This window comes from Lithobates pipiens, unplaced genomic scaffold (genome assembly GCF_037356315.1).
Source record: "Lithobates pipiens isolate NorthernLeopardFrog02 unplaced genomic scaffold, aLitPip1_a1.2 Scaffold_8, whole genome shotgun sequence".
In the NCBI taxonomy this organism is placed as follows: domain Eukaryota; kingdom Metazoa; phylum Chordata; class Amphibia; order Anura; family Ranidae; genus Lithobates; species Lithobates pipiens.
Genome location: NW_027507903.1, coordinates 473,941,518 through 473,959,710, shown reverse-complemented (window position 1 = coordinate 473,959,710; position 18,193 = coordinate 473,941,518). Strand labels below are relative to the sequence as shown.

The window sequence follows — 18,193 nt, the reverse complement described above, 5'->3', positions numbered from 1 at the left end:
GACAGGGTCCAGGGGACAGGTAGTGGGGTGGGTTGTGTAAAGGAGTTTGGCAACTTCCTCAGTGGTATCACTCCACCCAGGGGCTGTGTCAGAAACCATGAAATCAGATTGAGACAGAAGTACAGTTAAATCTTACTTGTTTAATAATAAAAGTAAAAAAAGAACAAACAGTCAAAACATAGTCAAAGTTCAGTAACTGGAACAGATAGTCAGCCAAGCCAGAAGTCAGGGACCAAAGTAGTGGAACAGCAAGCAGAATCCAGTGCCAGAAGAGATGTCAGCAAAGCCAGTCTTTAAACAGGAACTCAGGAGATGTTTCTTGTGATGTTGACCAAGGCGAAGGCAGAGCTCCTCTGGACTGGCTTAAGTAGGCAGGACCAACGAGCAGGATATCAACAACAGCTGAGTAACTGTGGAGAGAGATGTGAGCTGGCAATTAGCCAACAGCTGAGCGGCCAGCTCAGAGAAGGAAGGGCTGAGCCCAGCCCTGACAGACTGAGGCTGTGGACCAGAATTTTAATTTTGTTATTGCAAATGCGGCGCCGGATTGTATTATTTCACCTGTGTGCGGATCTAAAAAAAAAAGTCCCTCTGTGTTCCAGCCTCCTGCGCCCCCCTTAATGAACTGTATGTTATGTATCAGAACCCCTGGGACTCATGGGGAACCAGGGAAGACTAAACAACACTTAAGGCTGCCGGATGGGCCCCCCTATTAGAGTGATGGAGCCCGGATCCCCATACGGCAGCCCTGTACATTCACATCAGTCCCTGCCCTCAATAGCTTACAATCTAAGGTCCCTAACTCACATTCATACATACATACTGTATACTAGGGCCACTTTAGACAGGAGCCAATTGACCTACCAGCATGTCCTTGAAGTGTGGGATTAAACCAGAGTACCTGGAGGAAACCCATGTGGGCACAAGGAGAACATGCAAACTCCATGCAGGTAGTGCCATAGTTGAGTGTTAAACCAACGACCCTAGTGCCCAATCATGTTACTGACCTGTTACCAATTAACCCAATTATTTGGAAAAAATTATTCCAGCTTTTCCTTGTTAATATTACTTACTTAGGCAGCTTTTTGTTGCCCTGTCCCAACTTTTTTGAGACGTGCTTCTAACAATTTATCAATTTTAAAATTACCTTTTTTTTTTTTTTCAAATGGTACATTTTCTCAGTTTAAATATTTGATCTGTTTTCTATTGTAAATTAAATATAGGTTTGTAAGATGCAAATCATTGCATTCTGTTTTTATGTAGATTTTACACAGTGTTCCAACTTTTTTTTGCAATTGGGGTTGTATATCTGGAGAGTGGTGATGTCACTCCTGTATACCATACCTAATATCTGGAGAGCTGTGATGTGTTCTTCAGTATAATATAACTTATATCTGAAGAGTGGTGCTGTCACTTCTCTACAATATAACATATCTGGCTACTAGTGATGTCACTCCTGTAAAATAACATACCTAAGCTCCTCTATACTTTTTCCAATGTGGACATAGAACATTATATAACAGCAGTTGTGCTTGTGTCACAGTGACACAGCTGAATCGACAATCATCACTATCTGATTAATTTTGCAATGCTGCGCTTCGGTCTGGGATAAAGATTTTTTTTTTATTAGGGCTAAAATTATTTCTGTATTTGTTATCAAAAGACCTTAGCAGAATTTGCTATACTGCGATATGGGAACAAATATGTCACATTTGGTTGATAAGAAGACCTTATAGGGTCAGCAAGTTTGTAGTATCGATACATTTATGGATTTGTCCAACGATTCATTTATATCTGTAATGTTTATTATAGGCCATATTTGATTAGGAACCTTTCAATAAATACCAATTATCCGGCCATAAATGATCATAAAACTCTCTGATAAGTTGTGTTTGTAATCAAATAATTGGCCGCAGTCCAGCGACCGCCTCTGGCTGCCTGTATATTAACCCCAAGCCATTCTGGGTGCTGTTGCATCTCAGCAGAGCATCCCACAACCAGCCACAGCTCCAGTCCTCCACCATGTCCACTCACAGCGACCTTATCCACATCTTCAATGGAATCCCCTTCACTACACGATCCTCAGCCGAACTCCTGAAATGTCTGGGCACGTTCCAGGCCCACGAGGATGACCTCCTTCTCGTCTCCTATCCCAAATCCGGTACCCCCTGCTGTTCTCAAACTTTTTTTTATTATTTGAAAAATATTTGTATTTTAGAAATATTTGGAAACATGTCTCTGTATAATGTTCCTGATGTTGTAGCGATCAGCGCCATCTGTTTTGTGAAATTTCACAGAAACCAGTTATAACTAAGCTGAACTGATTTATAAATATATACTGTATATTTTTAGCAGAACCATAAAATAATATTTTTTTTTTAAGTTTAAGAGAAACTCCAGACAACTTTTTTTTTTTTTTTTTTTTTTTTTTTTTTTTTTTTTTAGTAGTAGGAGAGGGATAAAGCTGTGATAGGTCCTAAAGGTGAGGCTTCCCCTCAGTTCCTGTGCTGGTGAACCCCAGAACATTGCTATGAGCCCTGTTTCCCCTCTCAGGCTATACTGTATATTTTTAACAGAACCATAAAATTATTTACGTTTTTTAAAGTTAAAGAGAGACTCCAGACAAAACTTTTTATTTTATTTTTTTAGATGTAGTAGGAGAAGGATAAAGCTATGATGGGCCCTAATAAGTCAGTTCCTGTTCTGGTGACAACCAAAACATTGCTATGAGACCTTTTTTTCCTCTCTCAGGATTCTATATTAAACTCTATATTGACAAATACTGAGAAGGGACACTGGAGGTAAGGCTGGATTCACACCAATGCATTTTTAGTGCTTTTTGCATTTTGCACTACAGTCCATTTAACATGATTTCCTATGGAACACGTTCTGTGGTGCAAATCTGCAAAAAGCACTAAAAATGCATAGGTGTGAATCCAGCCTTACTCCTGATCTGTATTCCAGCTCAGAAAAAGTTGAACATTTGCATAATGGCCAGGGGATCTGCATTTTTCAAAGGTTGTGGGGTTTTCTTCAAACTGGTACTACTTTACACATAGAGATTGACTTAAAATCTGATTCAGCCATGCATGGTAGCCAATTGGCTTCTAACTTCAGCTTGTTTAATCAAGCTTTAACAAAAAAAACCTGGAAGTTGATTGATTTCTATGCAGAGCTGCACCAGATTTTGCACTCTCCAGTTTTCGTAAATCAACCCCATAGTAGATGATAATTAGTATTACCTATTGGTCACCTAGGTACTCACTGGCTTGCTGAGATCATGAAGCACCTCTACACTTCGAAGGTCACCCTCACCTCGCCCATCGAATTTGGAGACATCTCCAAACTGGAAGAACTAAACAACCTCACCACCAAGAGGATAATCCCAACACACCTTGGCTATGACATGCTACCCCAAGACTTCAAGACCAAGAAGTGCAAGGTGAGACATGCAGGGTATTATATGTAGATGCACATAAGATCGGCAGCAGTTCCACTGCAGTGAAAGCTTTAGGCTGGGTTCAATCACATCTGATGTGAATTGGATGCAAGTCCAATTTGCATAACAGGAGACTGCGACCAGCTCTCAATGGAGTCGGTTTACACTTCCCTGGGGTGGTCACGGAGCGCATTGCACAGGGGTCCTGTCCATTTTTGGCTCTGTTTTAAGTTCGAATTCAGGCAAAAATTCAAGCCTGATTCGTCCCTGAACCGGAAACGTACGGTTATAAAAATGAGCACAAGGGACAATACTGTACTTATATTTAATCCAAAGTGTTGCTTGTGCTGGTGCCAGCTGTCATAGCTGAAATCTTCTAGCCCACACCCCCCCATACCCTGCAGCCATAATCTTCCAGTGCTGCTGGTGTTAAAGCTGAGGGACCTGTCACGGGTACTCATCTAGAGTGCCAACTCTATTTGCTCTTTCTGCTCCCTCCTCCATACATAGGAGCTGTACTATGGCTTTCAAGAATGAAACGTGTTATATTAATGGAGACCTTTCATTTATCTGCTCATCCTCTATTTATAGAATACTTTTTATTCATGGATCTTACAGTACAGCTTCTATGAATGCAAAGGCGGGCATAGTTGGCACTCTTAGGGCCGGTTCAGACAGGGGGCGACACGACTTGCCGTGCCGCGACCCGACAAGTCGCCCCCGTTCTGTACAATGGAACCGTTCTAAGAGGAGCGACTCGAGTCGCTCCGACTCAGAAAAAAGGTTCCTGTACTACTTTTGGGCGACCTCGGGCGACTTGCATTGACTTCTATACAGAAGTCATTTGCAAGTCGCCGCTGAGGTCGCGGCAGGTCGCGGCGAGGCAAGTCGTGTCGCCTCGCATCGCCCCCTGTGTGAACCAGCCCTTAATAAGGTCCCTGGGCTCTAGACACAGGACAGAGGATGTCAACTATGACAGCCGGAACCAGCACAAGGGAAATTACTTTTCCTTAAATTAAATCTCTTCCTTTAATTAAAATGAGGTACTGCCCTCTTATTATTGAGTTTTGTTTGTTTTTTTTGTTTTTTTATTTAGGCTTTAAACTTCATCTTTAAACGTGTGCTTTATGCTGAACTCTAGATATAATCTTTATTGCATATTTTCTTTGCTTTAGTATGACAGTATGGTGTAAGCATGTAAATGTCATACCTGAGGAACCTCTGTGGAAGTTGACCATTACTGTAGTAGCTAGCGCTACTGCAGTGATTGTCGCAATCCTTCAGGTCCTGTCCCGAGTGGCTGCCCCACTGATCACAGGGAGTTGCTCATTCAGCATTGCCGCAGTTCACAGAACACTTTGTATTTCTTTCAATTATTACAAGATGGTTTTCTAATTGGATGATGTGGCGATCATCACTGCCCCTGCTCTATACCTAGTCCAATCAGAGAATGCCTTGTATTCATTAGCCTTGGAAGGGAAATAGGAATTGCGTGCTTGTTCTCAAGAAAGGGGGGAATGTATAAAGCCAAGGACCATGTTAGCGTTTGGTAGCGTTCTTTGGAGTAATGTATAAAGTTTGGATAAACATCCTTGTGCTTATTATGGATTTTCACCATGGTATGGCCTCATTTATACAGGGCAAAAAAAAAAACCTACCTACCTGTTCACAATCTCCTATTAAATGTACAGTGAGCCAGTATGAAGGACTCCCTTGCGTATGCAGGGGAATCACGTCATCTCTGCTGGCCAATCAAGAACCAGGAAGGAAGGTATACAGAGAGACATCTACATACAAAAGATGATGCATGTGGAACCCTCTCCATAGGACCTTACAATCTATTCTGGTGACACCAGGGATGTCCATCCTCATAAGCTGTTTAGTATTGGCTGACACAATAAATAGAACTGCTCAATTATTTTGTTGAGTTTCTGTTACAAAATTACTTCTAGATATTTGTGATTCCAAAGCCCTGAGAATTTTCAGAATTTCAGTGAAGGTTCTAGTGACCGCTGTACCACTAATGCCCCGTACACACGAGCGGACTTTTCGACATCCAAACTCCGACGGACTGAGTCCGTCAGACTATCCGATCGTGTGTGGGCTGCAACGGACTTTAGCTTCGCTAAAGTCTGACGGACTTTAGAAATGAAGCATGCTTCAAATTTTCCCGACGGAACTCCGCCGGACCCGGTCCCCTTCGAAAAATTTGCTCGTGTGTGTGCTACTCCGACGGACTAAAACCGACGCTAGGGCAGCTATTGGCTACTGTCTATGAACTTCCTACGTCGAATCCAGTCGTACGTCATCACGTTCGACTCCGTCGGAGTTTGGTGTGATGGTGTGTGGTCAAGTCCGTTCGGTCGAAAAGTCCGCCAGAACTCCGTCGGAACTCCGGCGGAACTCCTTTGGAGGTCTGTCAGACTTAATCCCTCTCGTGTGTACGGGGCATTAGACTCCTTTCACACTTCTACGATTTGGGATCCGACATGTGAAACTTAATGAATGTCTGAGAGTTGTTCCTTCTGATACTACTGAAGTCGCTGCTACTTCAGAAAAGGTTTCTGCACTACTTTGGTCTGTCTTTTTATGCGACTTTGGTCCAGAGAATTTAAAGTGACAACAAAAGTCGCACTGTAAAGACGCAATGCATGTTGTGTCACTTTGTCATCAATTGTGAAAGGAGCCTTAGATGTCACGTAATAGCTAAGGAATAATATATTTTTTTTATGTTTAGGATTAATTAGGTCGTATATTATTAATTATGGTGTTATTATGTAAATTTCCCTGATAATAAGACTGTGACCTCACATTCCAGGCCATCTACATCATCCGTAACCCCAAAGATACGGCTGTCTCCTTATTCCATTACTACAGAGACAACCCCAACCTGCCCACTGTTGACATGTGGAGCACCTACTTCGATATGTTCCTGCATGGACAAGGTAACCAAAAATGGCTATTATATAATATTATAATTAATCTATGTGTATTACAGTATATAGGGGAGGAGGAATTACATTTACTTATCTCTCTAATGATTGTTGCGGGTACAATGACCTCACGATCTTGCCTAGATTTCATGGAAGATAGCAGAAAATAAATGATCATATATTTGAAAATTTTCCCTTAGGGTCAGTTCATACCAGATGCAGTTCTGTTTTTTTTTTTGTTTTTTCTGCACCAATACAGTCAGTTCCGGTCAGTTCCTGCACCAGAAACTGATCGGAAACTGGGCAGAAACTGCATGGTGTGAACTAGAGCCATTGGGATACATGTAAAACACTGTGCATGCATTTTTAGTGCATAAAAAAAAAATGGCACGGAACTGCATCTGGTGTGAACTGGCCCTTAAAGTATACCTAGAGACATATTTATGGCTTTGTTTTGAATAGTCTATGAAAGGGTTAAACCCCCTGTAAGGCTTATTTGGTATGTGTCCCCTTTGAGAGATTTTCCTCAACTTTATGTCTTTGGGTGAAGACAGATTCACCTTATTTATTAAGCGGCATCCACTTTGCAAAGTACATTCTTTGATTCATTAGTAAATCAGCCCCCTTATGTGCTCTGATTGATGAACACAATGATGTCGTTTGTGGGTGCAGTGAGGGGAGACCAGCATTTCTCAGGGTCAAAGCTGTTTTTTTGTGGGCTGAAAGTGGGGGGCCGCATTGGGCACAGTACCAGTCCGCTAACCCCCAATAATTAGAGGGCGGAGCTAATATTTATATAGCGCCAACAGTTTACACAGCGCTTTACAATAAAAGGGTGGCAGTACAATTTACAATACAGTTCAATACAGAAGGAATAGGAGGGCCCTGCTCAGAAGCAATTATAAGGGCTCCATGACCTTGGGTAAAATAGCAGCCCCATGCCCATTAATTAGAAGATGGAACCGATAATGGGCTCTGGGAATGCCACCCTCAGGGATCCAGGAGTTACTGTGTGGTTATGAAGGGCTGCCAATACAGTGTTGTGCTATAAATCAGATTTGAATTGCCTATCGGTGTCTCTGATTTCCCCTGGAACTTTATGATTCTGAAACCGGAGCACTATAAAGATAACAGATGGGACTTAATGCTCCTAGGACAGCAGTGTTTGTTCCCTGTTATATAAGATTTGGGTGCTGAGCGACTGTCTAAAGGACACTGATAGTAACGTGGCCCTGACTTTGACCGTCGTTACGCCTCATTTCCGCAGAGTCTCCTGTTGATAAATTGATTGATGTTATGTAAAGGTCTGAATGCAGATGAGCGTACGTCAGATACTGATAATTGCCTATCTAGGTGGCGGAAATAATAATCAGTATTAGAGAGGTAATATTCAGTACTGAATGGTAATAAACAGTGTTGGAGAGGTGATAATCTATATGGAAGTGGTATTGATCACTATTGGAGAGGTAATAATCAGTATTAGAGAGGTAGTAATCAATATTGGGGAGGTAATCATTGGTATTGTAGGGTAATACTCAACATTTGAGAGAGTATGATATTGGAGCGGTAATAATTCATTCTGGAAGGTAATGATCAGTATTGGTGGGTAATAATCAAAATGGGAGAGACAATAATTAGAATTGGAGACTAATAATCAAGACCAGCAGTCACAGAGAAAAATGTACCCCATAGACTTGGTACAAACATACTTGAATTCATTCGGTCCAGCAAGAACCAGACACATTTTGATCTGCATGTGACCCTCCCTGTTCACCAAATGTCGATCATTAGATCCACTTCCATCAGAGACACTGCAAAACTTCAGCACCTGCAGCCACCGCTCAGTGTATTCTGACAGTGGTGACCCAAGCTGTCAGAATACAATGCCCTGGCGGGAGAGGGATTCCTCTATCCTCTTCACTACTGTAGTGTGGATGGGGAAATCCGTACGTTATTTTTTATTTTATTTTTGTTTAGCCTGACGATTGAAAAATAAAATCTAACCGTGTATTCCCAGCCTTAAACTCCACTGACCTTGAATGACTTTTAGGAATGTGTGCTCTCTGATGCAGATGTTTGCAAGTATATCATTAATCTGAAAATGTATTATATTGCAGCTTCCAGTCATTAGATGTGGTTGCATTCATTTTTATTTTTTGGGCATTGTTCCCTTTGTTTTCACTTGGTGATCCCGTCGGTAACACTTCCTGTCCTAAGGTGGCAACGCTTACTTGCTGTCTCTATGGAGAAGTAGAGCAGGACTACAGAACACATTCCCCTCTCCTCATCTCTAAAACGTACACTATATTACCAAACGTATTGGGACACCGGCCTTTAAACACACAAACTTTAATGGCACCCCAGTCTTAGCCTGTAGGGCTCAATATTGAGTTGGCCAGTCCTTTGCAGCTATAACAGCTTCAACTCTTCTGGGAAGGCTGTCCACACAGTTTAGAAGTGTGTCTATGGGAATGTTTGACCATTCTTCCAGAAGAGCATTTGTGAGGTCAGGTATTGATGTGGACAAGAAGTCCTGGCTCAGTCTCCACTCTAATTTATCCCAAAGGTGTTCTATCTGGTTGAGGTCAGGACTCAGTGCAGGGCAGTCATGTTCCTCCACCCCAAACTCACTCATCCATGACTTTATGGATATTGCTGTGTGCACTGGTCCAAATCATTTGGTGGAAGGGGAATTACGGTGCGGGGTTGTTTTTTAGGGTTTGGGCTTGGTCCCTTAGTTCCAGTGAAAGGAACTCTTAAGGCATCAGCATACCAAGACATTTTGAACAATTTCATGCTCCCAAGTTTGTGGGAACAGTTTTGGGATGGCCCCTTCCTGTTCCAACATGACTGCGCACCAGTGGGCAAAGCAAGGTCCATAAAGACACTGATGAGGGAGTTTGGGGTGGAGGAACTTGACTGGCCTGCACAGAGTCCTGACTTCAATCCGATAAAACACCTTTGGGATGAATTAGAGTGGAGACTGTGAGCCAGGCCTTCTTCAACATCAGTGCCTGGCCTCACAAATGCGCTTCTGGAAGAATGGTCAAACATTCCCATAGAAACACTCCAAAACCTTGTGTACAGCCTTCCCAGAAGAGTTGAAGCTGTTAAAGCTGCAAAGGGTGGGTCAACTCAATACTGAACCCTATGGACTAAGACGGAGATGGAATTAAAGTTCATGTGCGTGTAAAGGCAGGTGTCCCAAATTGGTAATATAGTGTACGTTGGCTATGTTCTGTTGTCAACAGAAGATAACTGGGAATTATATCACTGATAAGAGTGCAGCATAGAAAGGTATCAAATCACAAAACATCTAGCAGGACCAACAGATATTTTTATGCACTTATTGAGCAAATAAAATTACAATTGAAAGTGTTTTTTTTTTTTTTTGTTTTTGTTTTTTTATAACAGGCGAATAAGAGGTTTGTTTGGGTTTACATACACTTTAATTGTGCACTTACCCAGACCATTCATGTGTACAGTCAGCTGGTGATCACTTTCATTAGGCAGTAATCAACAGACAAAAGACAAAATTCTTGTTGTTCTCCTGGGAAAGGCTGAGTAGCTTCAGTGCCCAACACTCTAACAAACTATGTGCCAACTACATCCTTCTGATTACTGTTCGGTTCTAATAAACTATCAGATATTGAGGCAGGAGGTAAAACTCTCGCATGTGCAAATGTACCATAAGCTGTAAAATGCTTGTGGAAACATTCTTCTAAAGTGTGTTTTGTCCAATCTCGAAGGCCTAATGGTGCTGTCTACAATCAGTCATTTGACAATCAATATCCCCCCCCCCCCTCCTCTGCTATTCCTACCAAGGCTGGTTTGGTTGGTCTGTCTGGTTGCAGCATGTCCACAAGCAGATAATCACTGTCACTGGTAGTGACAATGAGTTTTTTTTTTTTTTTTTTTTCTTTTGTCTTAGTACAATAAGATCTGCTATGAAATGAATGTACAGTTGCCTTCATCTTTCCCTCCACGTGTAACTGATCTTCCTGTGTGTGTGACAGTTGTATACGGATCCTGGTTCGACCACATCCTGAGCTGGGAGGAACACCAGAATGAGATGGGGACTCTCTTCCTCTACTATGAATCCATGAAAAAGGTTTGTTCAATTATCTCTTGATTAGTAGATATGTATTGATATTCTACAACATATTATATCTGTGTGATTGGCACTGCCTGATTGGATGATTTTTCAAACTAGATACAATTTTGTCTGAATCCAGTAAGACAAAATGCAAATAGTACTTTTTAACGATATCATCCAGAGTGACCGCTAGTAGCCAGTCGGAAGTCAGTTCTCCAGCAACTGATAGCAGTCATGTAAATGATTGGAAACAAGCACTGATTATGGTGCGAAACGCGTCAGATTTTCCTGTACCCTGTTATTTCTTTTGCTGTGGATTTTTTTATTTTGTTTTGATGTGACCCACGTTGTTTCAATTAAATATGGGATTTCAAATCTTTTCCAGTGTGCGGCTATCCAGAGTTTTGTCCTGCTTGGTTACTCCACCCATAACATGTTTTATCCTTCCTCTCAGAATCCCTTTAAATCAGTGAGGGCAATCAGTTCTTATCTGGGAATAAACATTAATGACAATGAAATCCACGAAATCTGCAAGAAAACCTCATTTTCCGAGATGAAGAACAATGCGGAGAACGAAACGAGTGACCCGAATCACACCGTCTGCTCTCTGACTTCTAATCGCAAAATGATCTTCCGGAAAGGTGGGTGACCCCAAATCCTAGGCAGACCATAGGAATTCCTCCCTGGCCCTCCAGAGGTGACCCCTAAATTCTGCGCAGACAATAGAAAAATCTCCCGAGGTGATCCCAAATTCTGGCCAGACCATAGGAACCCGTCCCTGACTCCCCAGGGGTATCTGTGAATTGTGTTCAGGCAATTGGAATCTCCCCTTACCTCTGGGGTGAACTCAAATTCTGAACAGAACATAGGGGCCCCTTCCTGGGGAAAAACCACACATTCTCAGCAGACCATTGGAACTCCAACCTGACCCCTGGGAGGAAATTGGCCCCTTTATGACAGATCCTGGTCTGAAAGGTGTTTGTTTTTTTTTCGTTTGTTTTTTTTTAATTGTATCCAGCTGAAAAATGCATCACTAACAGCCACAAGTCACAAAGCTTTAAAACCAGGAGAAGGATCTTTTTTTCCACCATACGAATATAGAAAGCTCAGTTCACAAAGCTTTACACAAGCCTAAGAGCCTTTGGCAAGTTATTAAAAAACCTTGTACAAAAAACATAAAACACAAGCAAAGTGCAAAAACATAATGCTAGAGTCCTCAAATCTATCTGTAATAGTCCAGTCCATCAAACAGAAGGGCAATCCAAGAAGTCTTCACGCCACCAGCGGCTGCAGCACCTTGATAGGACGAGACCTTAGGTGAATCCCATTGACCAAGCACATGTAACAAAAAAGAAGGTGCAACTGATTCAGTGTAGAGGTTTATTAAATAAAGTAAAAGTAATGTGTCCACTCACATGAATAAGAAGCATAAGGTGCATAACTGTCAGCCTGAAGTCCTTATGGAAGTTCCCAAATAGATTATTAGTGGCGGACTGAAGCATAATCAAGCTGGTGTGTAATTGAAGAGACATGCAGTAGAGCAGCAGTAAAATCATGACTGCTGAGGATGATATGTCAGGCCCCTTTCTCAAGCTTGCCACACATCAGAAGAGGGGAACTCTTCTGATGGACCTTGCTTTGTGCACTGGTCCAAATAATTTGGTGAGGGATTATGGTGTGGGGTTACTTTTCAGGGGTTGGGCTTGGCCCCTTAGTTCCAGTAAAGGGAACTCTTAAGGTGCAAGCATCCCAAAATATTTTGGACAATTTCATGCTCATAACTTTGTGGGAACAGCATCTTCCTGTTCCAACATGACTGCACACCAGTGCATAAAGCAAGGTCCATAAAGACATGGATGAGTGAGTTTGGGGTGGAGGAACTTGACTGGCCTACACAGAGTCCTGACCTCAACCTGATAGAACACCTTTGGGATAAATTAGAGCAGAGACTGCAAGCCAGGCCCTCTTGTCCAACATCAGTGCCTGACCCCACAAATGTGTTTCTGGAAGAATGGTTAAACATTCCCATAGACACACTCCTGAACCTTGTGGACAGCCTTCCCAGAAGAGTTTGAGCTGTTATAGCTGCAAAGGGTGGGTCAACTCAATATTGAACCCTACGGACTAAGACTGGGATGCCATTAAAGTTCATGCCTGTGTAAAAGCAGGCGTCTCAATACTTTTCGCAATATAGTGTAACTGTACACTGAATTGGTTGCACCCTCTCCTTTTTTGTTACGTATTTTCAGCCATGTGACTAAAATTTTTAATGAGATTTCATAAATCTTATTAGACTAAAAATAACTAACACTGTTTTGAAGATATTTGTCCTTGTGTCAGTGTACTAAAGCCAACTTTTTCTCTTGCATGACTAAGTTTATTGTAGAAATGCACAGACACGCATAGGTATAATAGTCATCAAAGAAGAGACCTTGACACATTTTGCACATTTCTCAAGTACTTTTTCACACATCTAGCTGTCTGAAGAGTAAAGGAGATGCGTGGGAATTGAACAAACATACTCACCTCCCTGCTGCAGCGTTAGTGCTGGAGCTATCTTCCACCAGCTCTAAGACCAGCGATCACATGACCACTGATTGTCCGTCACCACCTTCTGCTCTACCTTTTTAGTGCTCACTGGAGCGCTGGGCTGGGGAGGGAGCAGCTGGCTTAGGCTCTCAGCGGCACGCAAATAAGATGGCTGACCAGATGTCCCTGGTTTCCGGGGACAGTCCCCGGACTGAGGACACTGTCCCCGGACCAAGTCTGTCCCCGTGTTTTTTTTTTTTTTTTTTTTTTTTTTTTTTTTTTCCCGCTTAGGGTTTCCACTTGTCCGGTATTGCCCCAGACAGTTCAGGTTTAGGCAAGTGTGCCTGTCCAACTGTGACCCGGACACAACATCCAGTAAATGTCCTGGCAATGGAGCTAGTGCCAGACCAAGTTCTGGCACTGCAATCCTCTCAATAAGATTCCTGGTGGCTGTGCCTCTCTAACTCCCCCCCCCCCCCCCCCCCCCCCCGCCCGCCACCTCGATGATCTCCTTTGCAGTCATTGGTTGCTGTCCTAGCAACCAATGACATGCCTTTTCTGCTGTTCACACTGCATAGTGGGAGGTAAATAGCCCTAGAGCGCCTCCACCTCCCAGCTCCGCTCCCCCAGCTCAGCTCTCATACTTTCCACATTGGTGGCAGTAGCTCCTGGGTCCCCCTGGTAAGGTAATCCGAATGGATGTGTTTAAAGAGGGCAGGGGGCGCTGATATAAGGGGGGGGGGTTCCTCTGATCTCTGGAGGTCTCTAAGGAAGGGGGGTGGGCACTGATATAAGGGGACTGTGAGCTAATGGGGGGGTCTCTAAGAGGGGGTACTAACTGCTGATCTAATGCTTGGTGATGAGCCATTAGATGAGCAGTGCCCCCCTTCCTTATCAATAATGCCTGTCAGTGCCACCTATCATTGCCACATATCAGTGCCCTTCATTGACGCATATTTGATTTATTTCAGGTACTTATATAGCGCCATCAATTTACGCAGCGCTTTACATATACATTGTACATTCACATCAGTCCCTACCCTCAAGGAGCTTACAATCTAAGGTCCCTAACTCACATTCATACATACTAGGGAAATTTAGACAGGATCCAATTAACCTACCAGCATGTCTTTGGAGTGTGGGAGGAAACCGGAGTACCCGGAGGAAACCCACGCAGGCACAGGGAGAACATGCAAACTCCAGGCAGGTAGTTGCGTGGTTGGGATTTGAACCAGATCACTGGTGCCTATCTTTGCCCCCTATCAATGCCCATCATTTCCACCTATCATTGCCACATATCAGTGCAGCCTCATCAGTGCACATTAGTGAAGGAGAAAAATTATTTATTTACAAAATTTTATAACAGAAACTAAGAAAAACTATTTGTTTTTCAAAATTTTCACTCTGTTTTTGTTTGTTTTTGCAAATAAATACCATCAAAAGAGAGCTCTATTTGTATGATAAAAATGACAATGGGTACAGTGACATTACCATGCAGTCTTTTACTGTCCTGAATTGTTCATTTATATTGTTGTTGAACCAAGATTCTTTGGTAAGAATAAAATACAAAATATGCATAAAAGTTATTTTTTCTTCTCTATCTTATCTTCTTAGCATTTGATAGTCATATCCCCAAAAAATTCTAAGTGTGTTCTCCTTTTTCTTTTCTTTTTTATTTTTTTATTTTTTTTCAACTCATGGACGAAATGTTAAAAATAACGTATATATCATATAATCATTCCATAATCCCATACATCCAAAGTGGGGGAGAACAATGGAAATCATGGCGAGACAATCTCACCTCTTGAGTTTGAAAAGATAGAAGGCTCAATAGACTCCACCTGTAAAATGAAATCTAATATTTTGTTGGAGCAACCTTTTTATTATTTTGTGTAACCCCTGATTTCTCTTCTGTCACAGGCACTGTTGGGGACTGGAAACAGTATTTCTCCACCAAACAGAACAGGCTGTTCGAGGAGCTCTACAACACCAAGATGAATGCCAGCTGTCTTGCCAAACGCATCCACTACGAGAACTGAGTCAATCTCTCATGGTTCAGACTGTATTGTTACTAAGAGACTTCCATCATTACTCCATACCAGGCAGACTGGCACAGGAAAGGTCAAAAATAAGGCACATACATGGACAATTCTTAAAGGATTCCTCCACCCTGTAGTGGGACTCAGTTAACTACCAGTTAACGATAGTGGCCACAGCCCTAAGATGTAACAGCCAGGTGACCAAATGACACCGAGTGGCCACTAAGGGTAAACCCCGGGAGCCTCTTTATAAACATGGACAGCTGTCTCACCACTTCAGTTCTGGTGGTACATTTTACCTATGTACCCCCCCCCCCCCCCCCCCAATATGTGAAAACATGAAAAAGGAAATCTTAACATCCAAAAAGCTGTCCAAAAAAAGCTGAGAAAATTGTCACCTTGCAAAAAGATCCTGCCACTTAGCCACTGATATTACAGCTGGTTTAGGATGTGGCAAATTGGCAGACAGAACCGATACTTAAGTTGGCAAAATCCTGTCTTTGTGTAGATCTCTCTGGGTTATTTTTATTGCTGTTGTAAAAAGGGTGAAAATTAGGAGAGAAACTGCTAGATGAATCTGGCAGACTATAGACAGTTTATAAACAGGCCAAATGGTGGCTTTACGGCATTCTCCACTGGCTCCACAGGGTGGCACTATATGTCTGCACAGAGGCGAGACATTCACGCCCTCTAGATTTAAATCCATCAATACTATTCAACACTTTGTCTTAAAATTTCTATAATTTCCCTTTTAGAATATTCTCGGGAAGTATGAAATATTTTAAACTGCAGATGTTTAAAATAATAATTTTATATTTATAGAGTACATATGGAGCATTTTAACACTTTGCTAAATCTCTGCTGAAATTAGGAACCTGTTTCTGGTTGCCATCATGTAAAGTGACTTCCACCATCTGTATGCTTTTCAGGTTCTATAATCATTCTCGGAGGTACCACAGAGACATCACATGCTTGTCTTCTCTCCTCCAAGGCAGGTCACATAATCGCTGCTAAAGAGGCTTATGCCGCATACACATGATCGGAATTTTGGTCGGAAAAAGCTCTGATGGTTTTCCCGACTGAATTCCGACAGGATTTCTCTCAAGCTGTCTTGCCTACACACAGTCACACCAAATTCCGACCGTCAAGAACGCTGTGACATACAACACGTACAACAGGAATAGAAAAGGAAGTTCATTAGCCAATAACTTCTGTCTTGTAGTTGAATCTGAGCATGCGTGAGTTTTTGCGTGTTGGAATTTTACGATAGAAAGTTTTTCCATCGGAAAAATTGAGAACATGTTCTCAAAATGTTTGCTGACGGGAATTCGGCCAGCTAAATTCTGATGGCGCATACACACGGTTTCATTTTTCGATGAAAAGCTCTCATTGGTCTTTTGCTGGCCGACATTCCAATTGTGTGTACGCGGCATAAGGCAGATAGGAAAGAGACGGCCAATAAGCAGCTCTGCTTAAACAGCTTTTATCCCCTTCTGCAGGGACCACATGATCAATGACGTGACATCAATCACATGACCATAACCAGAGGAGAAATGAGACGCCTTCAAAAAGTATATGACTTCTCTAAGACTGCGTTCACACCTTCATGTGTGTTTCTGGAAACGCGTGTAAATTGCGGCAAACATGCATCACACTTGCGCTGCCATTATTTAGTCTAATATTTCTTGTCTAATATTGGCACTCCAAACATGGGTAGCAGTCTGGCATTATGCTGCACATTTGCTGTGCAACAAAACATGCATTGCAAAATCTGCTTGGCTCCCTGCCCAAAAAAGTACATGAGCCAAGTGAATGGACTGTCCTATGATGTTGTGTGATAAATGTCCCAAAAAACGCAGTAAACGCATTGCACAGGCGTGAAAGCAGCCTTTCTGATGCCTTAGGTGATTTCAATACCTCAAAATCATATAGTTTATGATGGACACATGCTTAGCGCAGCTAAGCACGTGGTAAAGCCTAGCTGTTTCCTCTCATATTTTGATGTGCCTTTTTGGTCTGTTAGAACAAAACACTTTCAAATGTATATTTCTCTGTTCAATGAATACTTGTTTGTCCTGCCAGAAATCTCTTGAGCTAAAAACTTCATGTGGTTCACTGTTATCAGTTACATTGTTTCCTGCTAGTTCTGGACTACAAACACCTTCCCAATATGTCATGGAGTGGGGGAAATGTTCTGTGGTTTCATCCTAGGATAACAATGCTGCCCCTCTATAGACACAGTACAATGAGTGGGCGTTGTCATCCTAGGACAGGAAGTGTGTTATTGGCAGGATCACCAGGTGAAAAAACAAAAGGGGGAAAAAAATTACAAAAAAGAAAACAAATGTAGCCATCATATCTAAGGACTGGTAAACTGGAATATATTACCATTTTATTCTCGGGTTTACTTGTGCATCATGTAACATAAAGAAACTGGCAGAGGCATCTGAGTTAAGTAATAAGAGAAACGCACAATCTGTGTAAGATTTTCACCAGAACAATGGAAGTTTGACACTTATTGTTTGCTGTGAGTTGCTGCACCCTTTTTTTGTTGTTGTTTTAAAGGGACGCTGTCATTGGCAATTACCCTGCCAACCAGCACCACAAGGTGGCAGTAGATTCTTATTGGTGGTGACTGATATTCTGTACTTTTCCGATTGTGGGATGACCATGACAGATTCAAGTACTTTGGTTGCATTGTAAATAGGAAAGATTAAGATACGACTATCTGAGCGACATTCCCAGGGCTGCAGAACTGATTTCTCATTGTCATCTGTTCATCTATGAAAGGATCAGCAGATAGGTGAAAGATTTTCTGGTGGCCTCAGGGGAGAAACTTGATTCTGTATTCTCTGCTGTGTAGTTTTGTATCTTTCATACAAACTCATGTTTTATTTCTTTCAATAAACTACTTTATGTTCTTACAGTATTGCTTTGACTCGTCCATTATATAACAGACTTGAGGGAGGTGGAATGCTCTATTGCAAGAAATGGGGGGGGGGGGGGGGGTCGTGAATGTATTTGAAAAATGAGGAAAAAAAGTTGTTTTCGCTTGGGATGGAGCTAATAGCAATTACACTTTTGTTTTACCTTATCCACTATGGTACTCCTAATGCCTCCTTTGAATTATCCACTATGTTACTCATTATCCATGCTT

At 42.1% G+C, this 18,193-nt stretch overlaps 1 protein-coding gene across 1 annotated transcript; it reads left to right on the top strand.

The window, feature by feature from the left end:
* Positions 1-1,966: 1,966 nt before the first annotated feature.
* On the top strand, positions 1,967-17,965 carry LOC143960282 (sulfotransferase 6B1-like). Its single transcript, XM_077468700.1, has 6 exons — positions 1,967-2,161; positions 3,258-3,442; positions 6,258-6,384; positions 10,389-10,483; positions 10,923-11,109; positions 14,918-17,965. The coding sequence occupies exons 1-6, from the start codon at positions 2,023-2,025 to the stop codon at positions 15,034-15,036; spliced, it is 852 nt and encodes a 283-aa protein (XP_077324826.1). The 5' UTR covers positions 1,967-2,022; the 3' UTR covers positions 15,037-17,965.
* Positions 17,966-18,193: the final 228 nt, after the last annotated feature.

Coding starts and splice junctions, on each gene's coding strand:
- LOC143960282 (XM_077468700.1), top strand. CDS start 2,023: ATGTCCACTCACAGCGACCTTATCCACATCTTCAATGGAATCCCCTTC. Junction 2,162..3,257: donor CGTCTCCTATCCCAAATCCG/GTACCCCCTGCT, acceptor TTGGTCACCTAG/GTACTCACTGGCTTGCTGAG. Junction 3,443..6,257: donor TCAAGACCAAGAAGTGCAAG/GTGAGACATGCA, acceptor CTCACATTCCAG/GCCATCTACATCATCCGTAA.